We start from the raw sequence: 18,777 nt of genomic DNA, 5'->3' as shown, positions 1-18,777 counted from the left end.
ACAATGAAGTGGTAGGCCTACACCACATCAATGTTTGGCGTAGTATATAGTGATTGGGGTTTTGTTACAAGTTTTTATTCCTTTCTTTTTTGGGGATGGGGGGGCGCCAGAGGAATAGTCCGCACAGGGCGCCAGAACACCTAAGGCCGGCTCTGCCTCCATTAGTCTTGCTGGGGGGCCCTGGCATTTTATTTTATTATACCACAGCTTAGTTGCAAGATAAATTGCAGCCTCTAAGCATGAAGTCATTAACAAACAGACACCTGAATCCAGTTACCACAATTGCTGTCCAATTAGCCAGGTATATATAAAGTCCTACTCTGTTTTTCTGCTACTTGGCAAATCATCCATGCCAATTAATGGACTGTCACTAATGTTGCTGTTTGCAGCCTGCCTATTGAACCCAGCTGTGCCTCACATTACTTTCCTTTGCTCTCAGATCCTGCTTTACATCAGGTGTATTTCTTCCAAAGGCCCAGTACCCACAACAGTCTGCTAGAGAGTACTTGCTGAGTATCTGCATTAACCTACACGGTATAGAATCTGTGTGTATTGTAGTCAGAATGTGATGGTTTTAGTCCATTGGGTTCTTCAGATGAGCCCACTGCCAATCATGCAATGTCCTATTAAGCAGGATGCCTTGCAAGTGCAAACTAGGTAGCACCTTTCATCAGCAACGCAACACTTGCATCCCAGGCACCGATATGTACGAATACGACTGGTATCCCCTTCTAGCAATTAGCTTAGTAACTAAAGAGAATAATTTCAAGGGTAAACAAAATTCTCACAAACCATATTTAAACCGAAATCATAAAGAGGCAAATTGCGCAATACAGTGAAGGCGCTGTTATCTGCTCCCCGCTCATCGTAATGCGTTTATATTCATTGTGTTACAGGGATATCATTAGACACTATTAAATTAGAAACTATTAAATGCATGTGTATAATTTAGCAATTACAGAAATCCACACTGGTAATTCTGAGGATCCTCACTTGTCCTTTGTTAGATTGTGTGGTACTTGCTGGAGAAGGAACATTTTTTTGTTAGAGATAGTTTTTTTTGTTGTTGTTGTTTTTAATGGATTCTGAAATTGTTCTGAATGGACACAGATTAGTATGCCTTTTGATCTGGGTTCCCCTGTGTAATTTGCAAAACCTACAATTATTCCCTATTACCTCATCATACAGGAAGTGGTCACTGACACCCAGTGTGTGCTCAGCACATGGTCCAAGGGTTGTGACCAAACAGTTATCATTGCTACTTCACTGGCAGCCTTGAGAAACCGTAGCCAATATTCAGTCTTTTGAAGCAATAACATTCGCTTGCTTTACTTGCAGCCAGCATGGGGTCATGACCACATTATTCCCCACCCTGTTTATTTATGAAGTGCATATGGCGGCACTGTCATCATCTGCACTGCGGACATTCAGTAGCTGCATTCATCATCCTCACCAGTGTTTGATCTGACGCATGCACTTACTTCTCATACATCTAAAACATTCATTCACTAGTTCATCTACTATTATACATTTTCATTTGTTAGAATAGTTTTTTTTAATATTTTAGACACTTTATTCTCACCAGATGTCTGCCAACCATGACTGTGAACATAGTTGAGGCAAGTGGTTCCCAGTCCAATTCTGAAGACCACCATTGAGTTTCGGTTTTAAGTATTTCTTCTGACCAACACAGGTGGTTCAATCAGTTTCTTGTTTTTTCTTGGTTATCCTCACGTATTTATTTGCAAGTAACCTGGGCATTTGTGAAGTTAATCTCAAACCCTGAGCTACTGATGATTGGATATGATGACCATTGGTGTTAAAGACCTCATTATTTTGTAATATTATGCCATCTCTGTGTTAGTAAAGAATGTGTCTTGAAAAGGGTCTTCTAAGCATCTCTCTATAGCTGAATAATTTCATTGTTATTGTGAAATCATCTTGTAAATGCAAATCGAATTTGCTGAGCCTAATCCATAAAAACAAATACCTCCTATCCAAACCACTGGCGGTCAGGGAAGATTAGCCCATAAAATGTACCCGTGTATACATCCATTTTCTCATGAAAAATATCTGGGGTTTTTTTTTCCATTTGTTGTAAATGTTACAAAATGGCGGCTCCCAAAGCAACCTCTTCCTCTTTTGTTTTCCTTGTCGCTCCATTGTTGAGATGCCCAAGTCCCGGAGGAATCCTAGTAGCTGGGTTCCAGATGGCATAGTGCCACTAGGGCATCATTAGCATCCTGCCGTTTGGTTGCCAAGCAGCAGACAATGGCATCAGAAGAACCTTTTCTAGAGATGGGTATAAAGCATAAACTCACATTTCAGACTGGGAAAGATATAACCTATTCTGTTCATTCATAACTGCCACTATGGGGTATTTTAGATTTCTGCTGTTCAAGGACTAGGACATATATACAAATATAGTTAATCTATACTAACCCTTATTATATGTCAATAGATTTTGCAGCAGTATTTCAGAGGACGTACTTGTATACTTACTCTTGAATTAAGATTTTTATCTACAGTAATATTATTTATTTATATTTTCTAATAACTTCTCAACGTAAGCAAATGGGTTTCTATCCTGTTTTGGTTCTATTTCACCCATTTCATTAAAATTTTTATTCCTAACTAATTCTAGGACATTAAATATACAATAAACAGAAAAAATAAGCGCATGTATCTTAGCTTTTACTTACAGTTGACATGTACAGGCCGCCCGTAATTGAGGACACCCCAAGATGGGCTTTGAGGTCGCTATAAGGCAACGTTTACTTGCGTTCCAAATTGTTCTACGGCGGCGTTCTTTTCCCTCATCTAAATATCCTCGCACGCTTTTCCCCCTCCCTTTAACATGACCCGATTCCCCACTCATCCGCATCTCTCCCGACGCGCTAACAAGCTCTCGTCGTACCGGAAGCAGAACGCCGGAGCTGCCAATCCTCCCGTATCTCTTCGGGGGGCCCCGGAATATTTACCTAACGACCAGAAGGGGAGGGTGAACGAGAAAATGAAAATGGTAATAAATGGAAGATTACGCCTACGAAAACCACAAATGAAACACTTTTCGTAACAGCTGAACGGAACGGCGAGATTGCTTTCGTCCGCCATCCTAACGGAGGGAGGCAATTTCATGCTAATTAATTAGCACGGGTAAGCAGGGATTTTTTTTTCTTCTTAATTAAGCATGTGGTCTTTTTATGTTTCCTCTCTGACTTTCTGCTTTAATTTATTCTGACAACTAAAATGGTTTGGAAGGTGGGGGTAATGCTCCTGATTAGTCAAGAGCTGTTCAGCAGCCTAACATGTGACTGCAGATAGGAGCCGCTTGGCCCACCCAGTCTCCCTGATTCCGATAGAACCGACTGTAAAACCTCAGGAACTCCGCCGTTTATGGCTTTTTTTTCCATGCGCTATAGCCCATAATTCCTTTTTTTAATTTGCTTTTAACACCTACATTGAGACTGTTCTCCATGAATGTGCCGAAGTGCCTTGCTTCATTATCATTCTTTGGTTTATACAGCTCTACCAATGTATGGAGCGCTTTACATATGGCATGATGTGGTATAATATACCCAACTCAACCAATACCACCTAAGACATAAGGTAAACAGGACTGGGCAAGTAAGCTTGCAATCTAGAGAATTCGAATTCATCTCTCTTATGCAGGAAAATAATATTGTTAATGAACATTTACAGAAAGTGTTAACGTGTATCGTTATTTCTGTGTTACAGCCAGCCTGCTGTAGGATCATCTCTTGGTTCCTAATTAACCTCCAAAAATTCCAAGAGGTCCACGTAGCGCAATTAATATGGGCTTAAGAATGAACTCCCCATCTATTCAACAACTTATTCCCCTAAACATCTTTAGCCTATGCCCACCTATGTTAAACCAGCATCTCATTTTTACCTAATTAGACAAGACAGTACGTTCGTCCAATTGACCCTTTAAGCTCTGCCGAGACTGTTCATTGGATGTGCTTCCTCTTCGGAGAACAATAGAAAATAGCTACATGTAGCATGAATGGTTCCGTGGGCATCTGATGTTCAGACTGGGCACAACGCCAGGGATACCAGACAATAGGGCAGCTGTCTCATGCAAACTGTGGCAGTTACAGAGACAGCTGTGACACAGAGGGTTACAAGAGTCTAAGGGAAGGAGGGCGTTCTGACAGTTAGACATTTTTTTGTTGTAAGAGCCAGAAAATAATGTATCTACATTGTTCAAAAACATAGGCACCAGCAGCAGAAACTGAGACACTGTTGCTGTCTGGCTCAACAAATATTCCGCTCTTTGCATATTGCATGGGGTATGACATATTAAGAATGACAGAGACAAGTTGTTATGTAGGGGAAAAAAAGACACTGGAAGCTCACAATCAAGAGGAAGTGGGGTACAGCAGAAGAACATATGACCCGTTTTCTATTCAGGCTGGGGTTTGACTTAGGCCTAAACTAGGGCAGCTTCTGTCCTTTCTTCTGATCGCTTGGGGTATGACATCATATGCTAGTGCTCCATCTCTTAAAGAAGCATGGCACAGATACCATGTTTATTATACAGCACAGGATCAGGTTGGCCTAACCCAGGATACACCCCTGGTTATGACAGAAAAAATATGGCTGGCATTATTGTATGGATAGATAGATAGATAGATAGATAGATAGATAGATACATAGATAGATACATAGATAGGAGAAGATAGGTGTCAGCTTGAAAGGTGCTATCTATGGTGAATAATAATTAATAACAAATTCACTGCCACAGGGCCGAATCGATCAGCAAATACTTATATATTTTTAGTAAATATAAATTGGAAATTTCAGCTTTGTGTCTGTTCCACATTCTATTAGTTTTCCCCAATAACTCAGCACAGAAGAAAGGTGTAAAATATGAATGAAAATGTGAAAAATGTTCTGTTTATTTTTTCTTTGTAGAATTTTACCTATAAAATGGTGAGTGTATTATAATGGATTGGATACAATAAATGGAGAAGGATCATTGACAGCTGAACTCATGTTCCGCCATTGGCTACAACTGAAAAAAAATGAGATTAAAAGAAGTGACTTGCGTTATGTCAGTTAATGAATCTGTTCCAGCGGATCTCTGTTTTATATCATCAATTTACGGCATGATTGCTATTAAATTGCTTGTGATAGATTTACCTCCAGCAATTAAATGCAGCTCAATATACCGTATCTAGTACCACTGAATGCCAAGCTGTTCAAAGCAACAATATTTAATCATGTAACACTTTGATTTGGTTATCATTTTTCAGGGATTGCTCAATTGTATCATGTGACACAAAAGCAGGGGCCGATAGGTTGTCATACACAAAAATCTGGGTTGTTTTATTGTGATGAAACCTTTAGACAAAAGTGCAGCAGTACAAGAATATCAGAGTTTGCTTAATACGTTCAATAAATGTTGAGCTCGGTTGATGTCTAAATGGAACAGAAGCTTTAAATACTGAATCTCAGCTGAACATTTAAAGATGGGTGGGATAGGCACACAGCTATCCCGAGTCAGCAGTAAAAAAGACTGCATGGGCTAAATGGGTTGTATCTACCATATCAAATGTTTCTATTTGCATCTTACTGTTTAATTAGCAACCCCCTCAGTTTGCCCCCCATGCAACCAGATATGAAATCATAAACCCCGTTTGAAAGTTTTTTATATTTTATATCAAGAATAATCTAATTTAATAACGCGGCCGTTTGTATCATCCATGACCATGGTAGTGGTCCAATGATGTTTTCTCAGAGCTGCCTTGTAACGTCCTTACTGATTATTTTTTCCACCCCAAATAGGTGCCTTCCTATTCGTTTGTCTCTGAGATCTCTGGGGTCCTGAGCTCAGCCTGCCACATACCATTTCTTCTCAACCCAGTAATGATGCAACCGATCGCATGAGACTCTGATGCGGTTTGGCACGGACCCCACTCCTGATTTGCATGTGTAATGCAGCCCTTCTTAATGACTGTGAGTAATTATGCTAATTTTCTTTGCAGCAGGGTTCCATATAGAACAAGACAAAGTGATGAGGGAGGAGGGCACATAACATACACAATTTATCTATGGTCCTCAGCTGGTGTATAATCTGTATCACTACTGTCTGTAGTTACTTTCTCGTGTGCTGTGCCTTTAATACAAATAGAACGGTATTTACTCTCTTCCAAGCCATAGGGATTTTCAGCGCTAGTCCTTATGCAAATTAAATGTTTAAGAATGTCTTTCTGTATATGAAGCTGTTTTGAGTCAGTAATGATACATTTCAATTGGTTATTTACTTACCACCTTGGAAACCAAGATATCGTGAACCCATCTTTCTGTGATGTCATATTTATTTTGTCATATAATTTATAAGTGTGGTACACAGATGAAGAAACATTTAGCATCTGCTCAATCTACTAATATAAATGTTGAGATTATATACCCAGGGCTGAGTTTTCATTCCAAGCGACTGTATGGACAGGATACGTTATAATTGGAGTCATTTACAAACCCAGTCCACCCCACTAAAAATCTCAACATATTTATAGTTTAAAACTAAGTTCTTGTAACTATTAATCCATAACAGTTCCAGTAACGCTCAGTTTGTCCTAATTTATCCAATGTTACTATAATTTATTATACACATGTTGCCCTGAGTCCTGCAGGGTAGACATGTTGGCCATTTGTTCCAGAACACATCTAATGTGTTTGTGTAGGTATTTGTGAGAAGACTTCTTTAATTATGCCTTATACAGTTCGGGCCTTCATAATATTTCGTGAAGTGAGGGTGTGGAAACCAGAAGCCTTCTACAAATTCTCCTGTCCACTCCCTTTAGTGAATAGACCCCTTTTTAGGTGGTTACCTTAAGTGTCCCATTTTCTGTGGAGGAGAGGAGAGCACAAACCGGGGAGAGATAATCAGGATGTTAGAAATGTTATTCCACACGTGTACACGACATGGCAGGCGTAGAGAGATGGAGGCTGGCGTGAACATGCTATTCCCAAAGCCGGATTATAAACCCCAAACTGGCCAATGTAGAACTGAATTCTGGCGAAAATGAAGCAGCAATCAGACTCAATCCCAGTGTATAAACTGGATTTAGAAATTTAGTACATGTGCCCCCCCCCCCCCTATTTATATGTATAATTGGCTGCTGCTTCTACAATGGGACTGATCATGGGCCAGGAATGCTTCCTGGGTTGGCTAGAGGAAGACAAAGGAAAAAGACAATGAGATGAAAGTCTAATACTTCTAACTCCAGTAACTAAATAATGTATGTTGCAATTTGCATTGAAAAATGGCCTCCAACATGCAAAAAAAAGTACTAAAAAACTTTGGGCAATTTACATATTTTCACAAAGTGAGAAGTATGCCTGAAAGCGGATTCCCAGTGCATTACTATAGAAGAAGGGACATTGCGGAGTTATTAAGTATCCTGAAAAATAAGGTGCTAAAGAACTGACTGAGAATAGTAACGCGTCCTCTCTTCAGTAAACATATTAAATAAATACTGATTTTCTATTATTGTTGAAACAGTATCTGTGCGTGTTGAGCATGGTTTCCTGCAGCCTATCATGCTGTAAAATTCAACAAGATCTGATGAAATAGCCCAGGTAGCAAACTGTCGCTAGAAAGGTTTTTGTTTTTTTTTTTTAAAAAAAAAAAAATATTAGCAATTGAGTCATTTTTGATTACTATGACCGGAAAAGAAGTCACTAATAATCAGTTAATGTTATGTACTAAAAATAATAGCTCATCAGGATTTGAAGAATTACGGTTTATATTACCATCAAATGATCAAAGTATTTCATTGTATTGATAAATCCACATATATATATATATATATATATATATATATATATATATATATATATATATATATATATATATAATGCACACTAAAGCCCATACTGCGTGCATGCGTGCTGAACTGCCATTGAAGGAAATTGATGTAATTCTTTACAAGCTCCTAAAAAATTAATCTTGGCTATTACATTCTACATCTACGTCCATCAACTCAGACACACGAGATTGTGGGTAGTCCCTATCCATTTCAGGTATTGAATATTTAATTTAAGGAATGGACATATGACTATCCTACATGTACAAATGATAGATTATTTGCCGCCGTGAGTTTATTTGGTGATTCTTTTGTGTGTCGATGAATATATCTCTGGAGTCTGTTACAGCTGATATCCCTGCTTTACAATATATGAGATTTCTCAGCAGGGTGTACATTAAACAGTAAAGAACGCAAAAGGGACTTTAGGAGAATTTAATTACACCTCTTTATAAATCAGCAGCGGTGACAGAAATGTGACAAGACGATGGGCGCTCGTGATATTAATTAACTCACTTCCCGGATGGAGTTCATGTAACCTGTCAGGAACCAAATGAATGTCGGGGATTATCTTAATTAATGAAACACCTTCAACGCTTGAAATGGTCTACAGAAGATAAGGAAAGGGCATTCATAATATCTTATTGGGTATATGGTGCAGGATCTGGGTATGACATGGCGTTCTCGAAAATATAAAAGAATAGCAAGAGAACTGCATTTTCACTGAAATCTGTATTTAACATGGAATCTCTGTTACTGTGATCGACTTACCCTAGTCGACTGCAAATGAGCCGATAAATTCCAATAAATTCATATATGGTTATTCACCTACTGTAGACATCATTAAAACCCATCGTTCTTTAATATAAAAAAATTATTTAGGACACTGGCAACCCTGCTTCGTCACGATGTCCTCCAAAAGACATACGCCTCTCGGATGTGCTTGTCATCGTAAGTTACAGAATAATTCATCCTACCTTCCATCAAGTGAATCTATTAACCCTCTCTACTACAACACTGTATCGAAATGTATGTTGAGTTCATAGAACACATGTAGCACCCCCTAGTGGCAGCTAAGTGTAAATCCAATACATTTTCTGAATTTAACATAAACTAGTGTTTTTTTCTTACCTAATATTAAAATAGATTTTTTTTTCAATTCACCTTGATTGCTGCAATTTTTTTGGTATTTTTTTTTTATATGAAATTAAAATTAAGCGATTTTATATTTATCATCAGAACTATACTGGGGGTTAAAATCATCTTGACAGTTAAGTCCTGTGGCCGGTATAATGAGGTACCTGTGGCTGCCTTCAGGACATGCGCCTCCACATGTTAAGCTGATGCCAACCAAAGGATGATATCTGCCACATAAGCAGCAATACGGGCGTGGAAGGCATCATTGGGCACTCACGCACCAGGCATGTGCCTGCATTGCCAAATGGTCATTCTAGGCCTCTTTACCAAACTTCAAAAATACTTAGAAATACACTGAAAAGTAACAAAAATATACAAGATCTCAGGGAGTTATTTGTATAAACAACGTGCATCCAGGTAAAACATATCCTGATGGGCAAGTGAGACTGACCTGTATGTTTCTTCTTTAAGAACTCAATTGTTTTCTGACTTGTTTACTTGTACCTTGTTAAAAAAAAATACCAATTAAGTAAAACCATAAGAAATATCAAGTACTAATTGTCACATGACAAAATTACATATCAGAATTTGCGAGAGTGTCAATAATAACCATACCAGAGAACTTTCTAAATGATCTGACCCAGAGGCTCTTGAAATCTTAACCCTTTAATAGTTTATTTTTTGTATTTTCCCTACTATATCATGTTATGTCATCCATGATTTGACTTAAACTAGATAGCTTTGAATAGCTTAACATGTTCTAAAGAAATATATAGGTTTCCATAGGTAAAGTGTAAGCTACTTATAAGGTTTTCACCTAAATCTAACTATAGCAGTACTCACAGGGTTAAACTGTACTTTTTATTTTTGCCCACGGTTGTAATTATCTATATTTCACTCCCTGTGTTTAATACTAGGCAGGGCAACAGTCAATTTCAAGATCAATCGATAACAAAGGGGTTAACAGTTCTTTTCCATTATCCTCACTGTGTGGAGAGGCAGCCAGCATCAGCGTTAGAGTGGAATTGAGGACAATGCCGCTGCTGGTAATTACTCTGCGGGGTGATGTCTCTCCCGCTGCTGCTCACACCGTTCAGGCAGCTTCTTTTCTGGCATTTTTGCAACGAATCAGTTTGTATCATCACAATGAGGATTTGACATCTTACTGTCACTAGGGCAGGCATAGGGCCAACACAGCCATTCACAACCTCATCAACACCATTGCTGATCTCATGGGGCTGCTCGATGGCAATCAGTGCATTGAGGATGTGAAGTGAACAATAATACATTCTAGAGGAATGGTTATTGACATTCTACAGCACTAGAACAGACCTGGACCTAGAACAAGTCATTATTTTAATCCAGAGACGGTATTTATAGTAAAGTGCGTGCAGCAATGGCCAATAGGCGGTAGGCTGGGGGGGGGGCCAAGGGGTCAATTACCTCCTGGGCTGCTTTGAGTTGAGCATTTTCCATGTGTTTTATTTGCAGTTCCACATATAGCCACCAGGGTGTCATCTTTATACAGAACTTACATCCTGGCTGTCTCATTTCTGCCCTCCTTTTAAGCTGACCATTTTGACAAATGTGTATATGGTTGGGCTATGTGCATTGATCATTGTTGCCCTTGCCATTGTTAGCCAGATGTTTTGGAACACTATATTTTTGGGCCTCTAGCTTTCGCTTGCCCCTGGGCTTGATGTTGCCAGCCCTCCCTTGAGACTGGCTTTCCTAGAGATTGTCTCTGGCTGTGTAATTTTGACAGAGTAAATTGTGCCATTATTGCCACCATTTTTAAAATGCACTCATTGATCTCTATCGACCCACCTCCCTTTGACCTGCTAATTACATGCCTGTAGCTATGTGTTTTTGGAATAGAAGAAGTCGTTAGCATCTTGTCCCATCAATTTGTTGGTACCTTACTACTGAGACCATGATGTTGTAGTAATGTGTATATTGTCAACTTTATGTCTGTCCGTTGTGTCGATGTCCGGTCTGCTGGGCAAACTCTGTATTGCCAAGATGTCTTTATGGTTCGGTGTGCATGTAGGTTACTATACCACCATACCTGCCAGCTGTGTGAATTCATTTCGGTCTTAACAAATAATAACCTATAGCAATGTTATGATTATTAATTAGAATATACCAGTATAAAAACAGAAGTATATTACTGGATTGATTCAGGGACTACTAGGCCTCTGGGTATTTTTGTATTTTTACTTGGAAAATATATCCTTGGAAGGTGCTGCTCAAAATCAATTGAGCTTTCTAGTGCATCAAAAAAACCTAAGCAGATCTGTCATTGTATTCTTAACGCCGAGGGTTTATTCACATTTTAACTTTTAAGAAGCATTGTGGATCTCTGTGAAAGGCGTGCATCCTATGGAGGATGTGCCGGCTTGCCACAGCCTCCATAGCGTAAATGGGGCAGTTGGGGAGATCAGAGATCCCCTTTGTAATCGGCCCGTTGAGCAGCAGGACAGCGACAGTGGGTGAGCTGTCTCCACTTTTGCAGCAGCAGGACTGTTGCCCCCTGGACCTGCTGCCCTAGTAAGTCCAGGATGGAATACATAGCTGGACACAGCTTTAGGAGGCTCGTTCTGCCTCTTGGCCATGCAGGTAATTCATCATCCTATGACCATGAGTAAAACTCAAGGCGGCAATACATTACCGACATAGGTGGACCTTGACGATATAGCTATAGATATATTGTCCCATGTTAGCAAATTTGGTGATACTTTTATCTGAATTGCATTAGAATGCGACCCTTTGAGTGTCTTCTTCAGGCATATTATGCCTTGTACAGGAAAAAAAATAGAAGGTCTTGGAAACCAGGACACGGATGCCGACTATCATTTGGGATAGAAGTTCTGAATAGCTTGCTGGTTTGATATTATATGAATTATTTAATTGTGTATTTAGTACAATCAACATTCTTCCAAAAATGGCCGCAATTCTTGAAAATTAGGGGAAACCCTATGGATTTGTGCCAGTAGAATTTATTTTGTTTACCAGTCGTACCTAAGCCTTTCCGCGTTTAGCCAGATCGTCACATCATATGAAGTTCATCGAGCTCTTTCTCAAAACCAATAAATTATCCAGACACGTTATTCCCAATACCCAATCTGTGCATTCCTCTTGTTATATTCAGCAACATTTACATCTTTCCAAACATTTATATATAAAAAAAACAGGTGACAAATATTTGATGCACTAAAAACGTAAAGAAATGATAATGAGTAATGGTCACAGGCTTAGCCATCAGCTTACACTTCATATCAGTATACCGACCTCCTCAAATGTTTATGGAAAAGCACAAGACAGCGTCGACAAAAAGAGCCAACTAGCAATCTAATGGAGTAAATAGCGGCCGATACCAATATATATATATAAAGTCCGTGGTGAGTACCTGCAGCCGTGCAGCAATATTATAGTCTAGGCCCCTCAGGTATGTATATAATCAGTGGTATTTGACAAAATGGGGGGGATACTTATTTTATTTAACTGTCTATTGCACAGATTCCCCTAGGGAGCATAATTATGCCAGCGTGGTGGGATGTCTCTAATAAGCATTGAAATAGCCAATTACTTTTATGTATTACTATGTAATGTGCCAGGAATTAGGATGTCTGCAACTTTGAGGACAGATCTGTCTATCGCGCCATGTTCATTGTGAACAATAAAGACTACTAATCTAGATGCAGATGTGCCAAGGGGAGGAGGTAATTGGCATATGTTCTTGAATATCCTCTGGGAAGGATGGAAGGTTCCCTCTGCTCTTCCGTGTTGACTCATCTCTTGGTTACCATAGTAACGGATTGGAGCCACCATGCTGCCTGTTTCTATCCTCTACTGAGATTGCATGTGTACCTTATTTTTTAGTGTGTACATTCGACAGGGGATGAATGAAATATGAGGACTGAGTTATGATACAATGCCAAGGGTAAATGTAACCATTAGAATGCCAGATTTATAATATTTATTTATTATTATTATTTCCTTTTTTGTTTTTTATAAAGCTCACCAGTTCCAACATTATGCTACTTAGTCATATTCTGTTACGGTTAGCTGTGTTATATGCACTGGCACAACTACAGGGGCCCGTGCCTCTGGGGGGCCAGGTGTGACCCCTTCTTCTTTATGTCTTCTCGTACCACTTCAAAATAGTTTTGTAACGTTCCTTCTGACTTGGACCGCACCGCTCCAGGTCATAAGGGCCCTTTCTAAACTATTTTGATCTGGTAGACAGAATCGTATCAAGGTCACGTGACGTCCCGTGACCCCGCGGTGAAACCGAGGCTGCCCGCACAGTATGGGAACTTCTCGGCTCTGGCTACCTGGAGCCTTCCCTTGCGGAACGCGGCCAGGACTGCAGACTGAGGTTGGTGGGGGGTCCCGCTGAGGTCGGTGGGTGGGAAACACCCCATTTAAAGGAAAAAATGGGCGGGGAGCGGGGCGTGTCAAGACCCCGCTTCTGCGACCCTGAGGATTCGGGTCTTGACCCGGAGAACCGAAGGAGCAACGCTCACCCGGCAATCTCCGGGTCAAACCAGGAAAGTTCCCAGGTATGCTCATCCGTATAGGATGTCATGCTAAACATGGCTACGCAATTTTTTTATTTTATTAATTATAAATTAATCGTATGGCGTCACTTTAGTTGTAAGATGTTACATTTGCCACAATATACCTGAAAATCAGGTCTAAAAGTCACTGTAAATTGAGGTTCCCACACTCTGCTTAACTACGTGTATCCGACACTGGAAGCGTTAGCCAATACGAAGATATATTATTTTATTAATACTTACTCAAGTGTTGCAGGCATATAAAACTTGTTCAATCACATTTTTACAGTCCAGAAAAGTCAGCTGTCACTCACAGGTCTGTGTGCTGCTTAACCGATTTCACGAGTGGGTGCTCACGTGTTACAAAATTGGTAATATTAGAGATAACTGGTGAAACTAAATAATACAAAGTGATTTATATATAACAAAATGTTACTTATTGGTTACCGGCCACTGGAATAGAGAAAAACAAGTAAACAAGTATGGGTGTTATTAATTACGAACAGTAAACAAAGATATTTATTAAAGATGGTGCCGCGTACCTTCTAGGTAAAGTGCTATGTCTGGAAGAACATTTTTCTTACTATGGCCTTCCAAAGTACTTATTTTCTTGGGTACTGTCACGGCTAACTTTTGCTGCTGTGACAAACTTTCAGTGACCCAGCGGAGGGAAGAGAGGCTAATTTTTTGCTGCACATAGGAACATTCCTCCCAACGGCCCTTTTTTGAAGGATAGTCCCAATTTTGATGCTCTCTCCTGATGTCCTAGCTAGCTCCTAACCAAAACCCTTAATGCTGAACTCTAATGTCAAGACAGTTTCAACAGTACTGCAATGTGCTTGGTAACGAGGGAATGTGACAAATGACCCTAGTCAATGTCAGCCCTAATTGCACTTAAGATGAATCATTAAGTTTAATTAAAGGGACACTCCAGCCATCATATGCAACTTCTGTGTCAGGTAAGTGCTGTAATTTTTATTTTGGAAAAGGAAAAGCGCATATTAAATTACTCATGGAGAACTTTAATACGAATTATTTTATGGTGGAGCGTCATTAAACTTTCCATATAGGAGTATAAAGCTAGCAGTTAGAAAACATAAACGTTTCCATATTTCCTGGTTGTGAGTTCTTTATTTTTTTTTTTTTTTGTAACTTTTTGAAGATTTTCTCTACTGCTCGCTGGGAACTTTCAAATGTTACCAGTAGGCTATATGAAGCCCCAAAGGGAGTGGGGGTGTCTTCATGTTGGGCCAGCTGTGCATATAGCCAGGGCAATCCCCAGGCAGCCCTTAGTGGGCGGCGAGTGGGAGGGAAGTGGGAAGGTACTAGGTGTGGTCAAAACTCTGCGGAAGCAGGACTGTACCCGCAGGCACTGGGTCAAACCAAGAGATTTTCCTATCCTGTAAACTGTTTCAGCACAAAGATATCTCTTGGAATAGGAGGATCACTGCTTTCTCTAGATATAGGATTGTCAGAGTTTGGTTGAAAAGCAAGCAGTCTTCTTATAGGACAAGACTTGCCTGCCACTGATGGAATCTTTAATAATTTTTGTCCACTCACAAAAGTTAAAGATGTCCCTACATAATTATGTGTCTGTGCCTTTCACTTCCAAAAAATGGTGTTTCTGGGCTTTATAGTTTATACTAAACACCGCTGAACGTGCTAATCCATTGTAATTAGCATTTTCTCAATGTGAAGGGTGATTGAGCTAGTAATTAGGTCCCATTTATTTGCCCATAAATCCACCCAGTCCCTTAAGTGATAGCAATTCAGATGTTCTCTAAATAACATTTTGAACCAGGAAAAACATCTAGATCTTATCAATCAGAGGTAGTGTTCTAGACAACTGTGAGGGATTAGTAGCCGAGTAATTAATTAATAGAACAATTTGCATAATTCAAAGGATACGGGAGAGTCCATTCTTTAAAAAAAAAAACCTCATGCTTGCAGAGATTAAACATAGTGGCCCTGCGGCCCTGTAATCAGCTCCGGAGAGTTCTACGTAAGAAGATGTTTGTGGGTTGTTGGAGCTGCTAGATAGAAGTCACTGCATTACAGGCCTGTGTGAAGTGGCTAACATTTCCCCAAGGATGAATACAGCTCTTCTGTGATTTTGCAGCATGTCACTGGGTTCCAAATTCTGAATTTCTAATATCAACACAAGTGTAGATATTATAGACACACAGAAATATTGCTCCTCTACTTTATGTACAGTCATGTGACAAAGAAAAACATCCTCTTTGAATTCTATGCTGTTACGTATCAGGACATAATAAGTTCCTTATACAACCATAGATGAACAACAACACATGACATATTACACATGAACTTTCACATTTAATATGCTGAGTCCTGTAGAGTCTGAGATGTAACTCTTGGGTTTTTTGCAATGCTTCCGAGCGTTACACGGTCTGACCTTGGGATGAATTTGTGGGATGTCCACTCCTGGGAAGAAATGCCACTGTCTTAAATGTTTTCCACTTTCCAATAATCTTTCTCACTTGAGTATGATGGACTTTAAATTGTTTGGACATGGCCTTGTAACCCTTCCTAGATTGGGAAGCAACCCTTCCTAGATTGGGGAGCAACAATTGCTTCTTTAAGATCATTGCTGCTGTCTTTCCTCCGTGGCATTGTGCTAACACACACCTGAAAGCTCCAGTCCAGCAAACTGCTAACACTTTGGCTTTTATAGAGGTGGTTACACTTGCTGATGATCAATTTATCAAGGATATTTAATTAACAGCACCTGTCTGCTACTTAGCATCTAAATTCCTATGGAAGCAGTAAGGTTGTACTTAGTTTTTCACACATGGCTTCTGCATTTTGGCTTTATTTTTGTTAAATCACGGTGACACCGTGTAATATGTCGTATGTTGTTCATCTGAGGGTGCGTTTACCTAGTTTAAACCTGCTAAGGAACAGATGATTGTTATTGTGTCCTGATATGTAAAACCATAGAATTCAAAGAAGGCGTACTTTCTTTTTCATACAACTGTATTTATATATTTCTTGAAGGCTCTTAATGGTTCATCTTACCAAGTAGGGCAATTAATTGTGCTTCAGGTACCAAATTTAACAGCAAGAATGCATATGTATGTTATGTACATATTAATGTACAAGAAGCATATCATGGTACACTCCCTGCGTTCCATAGAGGCAGCAGGAGGAGGTGGTAAAGGAGACGGAATATCTCTAATATCTAAAGAACGTCTGCACCTATTTTCATGAAATAAAATGCACTGGAGTCCATGCAAACTAAAGAGCTTAGGGTCAGAAACTAAACCGCCACAAACTTTTTACTGAATAAACACCAGGGTGGGCTTCATTGGATATGCATTGCCTATGTGGGTCATTATTGAATGATGTTTGGGAAAAAGTTAAGAGAAGACAAATATTAAAAGATGGCGAGGATATGGCTTGTAAGATATTACGATCTATGGACCACTGGCCAGTCCCGTGTGTATGTATATCATAAAGATAGTTATATCCATGTTTTTATATTTTAAATATAGAAATTAACTCAAACTCTGTGTAGTTTATTGTAAATTTTAGAGTATAAAAAGGTAGAGAAATAATGTGTAGACTTTAGCCACCGACTATACAGAATTTGAATCTCTCTTTCAATTCCCTATGTTGGTCAAGGTCAAATGGAAGTGAAAGCTTTGAATTACTAGAGGTTGCAGACCACATAACACATAATCTCTTTTGTTATGAAAAGAGAAGGAAATTGGTGTTTGTGTGCCAGACCTGACCTTGGTTTCCCAGTGATAAGTCAGTGCTGGAGTAGGCACAACTGCACCTGGTCTCCCACAAGACATCTGAAGACGTTATCAGTGTGTAGCCCCAGTTAGGGAGTATGCTTGTTACTGCGAATGAATGTATCTGCAAATACAAACTACTACCCCCTTCATCTATCGTTCCCATGCCTGCTTTAAAACCATAAAACAGGATAGGTTATACCAGTGATTCCATTTCCAGTGTATTGTGACTCCCAGTAAGCCAAGCAACAGTTCTGCCAGAGTATTTTATTTTATCTATGCCTGAAATATCCCCTATTTTTGTCGTTCTAGACTGGTTATTATACCCTTTAATGCCCTAAGAATATTGTGCTTAACATGTTTTTTTCATTTCCCTGAGTGTTAGCCTTTTTCATCTCTTCTAGTGGATGGTTCCATAAATTTTGCACATTCCTATTGTGTCAGCCCTCACTGATGACAACATTTATCATGCCTGAGGAGGAAATAAAAAATGCACCATGGGACAGAATGGATATGGAGGTGATCATCAGAATAGGGGAAATGAGAGAGGAGGGAGTGTGTTAGATTGTTACCAAGGGAACCGTCAGGTCTACTTTGGGCAGATGCTTAGGATTTCTTATTTCCCCCAACATGGATAGAATAATCTTTTTAACTCTCTCCTGTACTGGATTTCTTTTATAACATGTATGTACTATATTAACATCTAAAACTATTCCATGGATTAGGGCACTTGAAAAGTAGCTTTGCGTTATACAAATTTCCAAAAATGATTTATTTTTAGGATGAAGTAGGTCTTACAAAGTCCTATAAGCACTGATTTTAGTTTTGTGGGTTCCTGACCTAGGCCTGGTACAGGGCAGTGTCCACAGCCCTACCATGTCAAGGGTGTCCTGCTCCTCAGGTAGTGTTCTCCATGCAGAGCACTGGGGTAAGATGTCTTATACCAGCACTCCACCTTAGGAAGCATAGAAGGCATATATTACTATGACCTGCAGACCTCTTAAGGTCTAAGTGGGCCAGCTTCAGCCTTCAGGTGATATTTCTGATCTTCTTGAAGACCTATTGAGCTGTGGCAAAATAATGAAGTCCATTGCCCACTGGACGATTGAACCATAGTGATCGGCCAGAGGATGTCAGAGAAATGATCATGTAGAGCCATTTTGTCCATTTGTTCAAATGTGCATAGTGTTCAAAAAACACTGGAAACCATAAAACAAGAAAAACTGTATCTGTGGGTTTTCTACAGAAAAGTGTTACAAGGGGTTTCTGGTTGGATAACAATGAGCTAAAGCCTGCAATTCTTCTGGTTCTCCATTATAGATAAAGGCTGTATAAATTCTATTGTGAGGGTCGGGTTAATTCTAAGACCCAGTAGGCAAATGTGGAACAATACAGCCATATCCTGCCAATGAAGCCAGGTGCGTGTGAACTGTCTACTGGGCATTTGCCTGGTGTACCTGTGACTCCTACATTAATTAAATA

At 39.6% G+C, this 18,777-nt stretch overlaps 1 protein-coding gene and 1 long non-coding RNA gene across 2 annotated transcripts in view; one reads left to right on the top strand and one right to left on the bottom strand.

The window, feature by feature from the left end:
- Positions 1–2,140: 2,140 nt before the first annotated feature.
- On the bottom strand, positions 2,141–2,883 carry LOC128472101 (uncharacterized). Its single transcript, XR_008346148.1, has 2 exons — positions 2,703–2,883; positions 2,141–2,292 (listed from the first exon to the last, which is right to left on the bottom strand). It is a non-coding gene; the product is annotated as an uncharacterized LOC128472101 (long non-coding RNA).
- Positions 2,884–2,892: 9 nt separating this feature from the next.
- The window catches only part of TNRC6C (trinucleotide repeat containing adaptor 6C), an 86,790-nt gene continuing 70,905 nt past the window's right edge, over positions 2,893–18,777 (top strand). Inside the window, exons 1-2 of the mRNA XM_053454164.1 lie at positions 2,893–3,156; positions 5,812–5,982. Of these exons, the coding sequence (XP_053310139.1) occupies positions 5,962–5,982 (21 nt within the window). The 5' untranslated portion in view covers positions 2,893–3,156; positions 5,812–5,961. The remainder of the gene's footprint in view (positions 3,157–5,811; positions 5,983–18,777) is intronic.

Source organism: Spea bombifrons, chromosome 13 (assembly GCF_027358695.1).
Source record: "Spea bombifrons isolate aSpeBom1 chromosome 13, aSpeBom1.2.pri, whole genome shotgun sequence".
In the NCBI taxonomy this organism is placed as follows: domain Eukaryota; kingdom Metazoa; phylum Chordata; class Amphibia; order Anura; family Pelobatidae; genus Spea; species Spea bombifrons.
The sequence above is the reverse complement of the archived record's forward strand: the minus strand, read 5'-3'. Positions and strand labels throughout refer to the sequence as shown.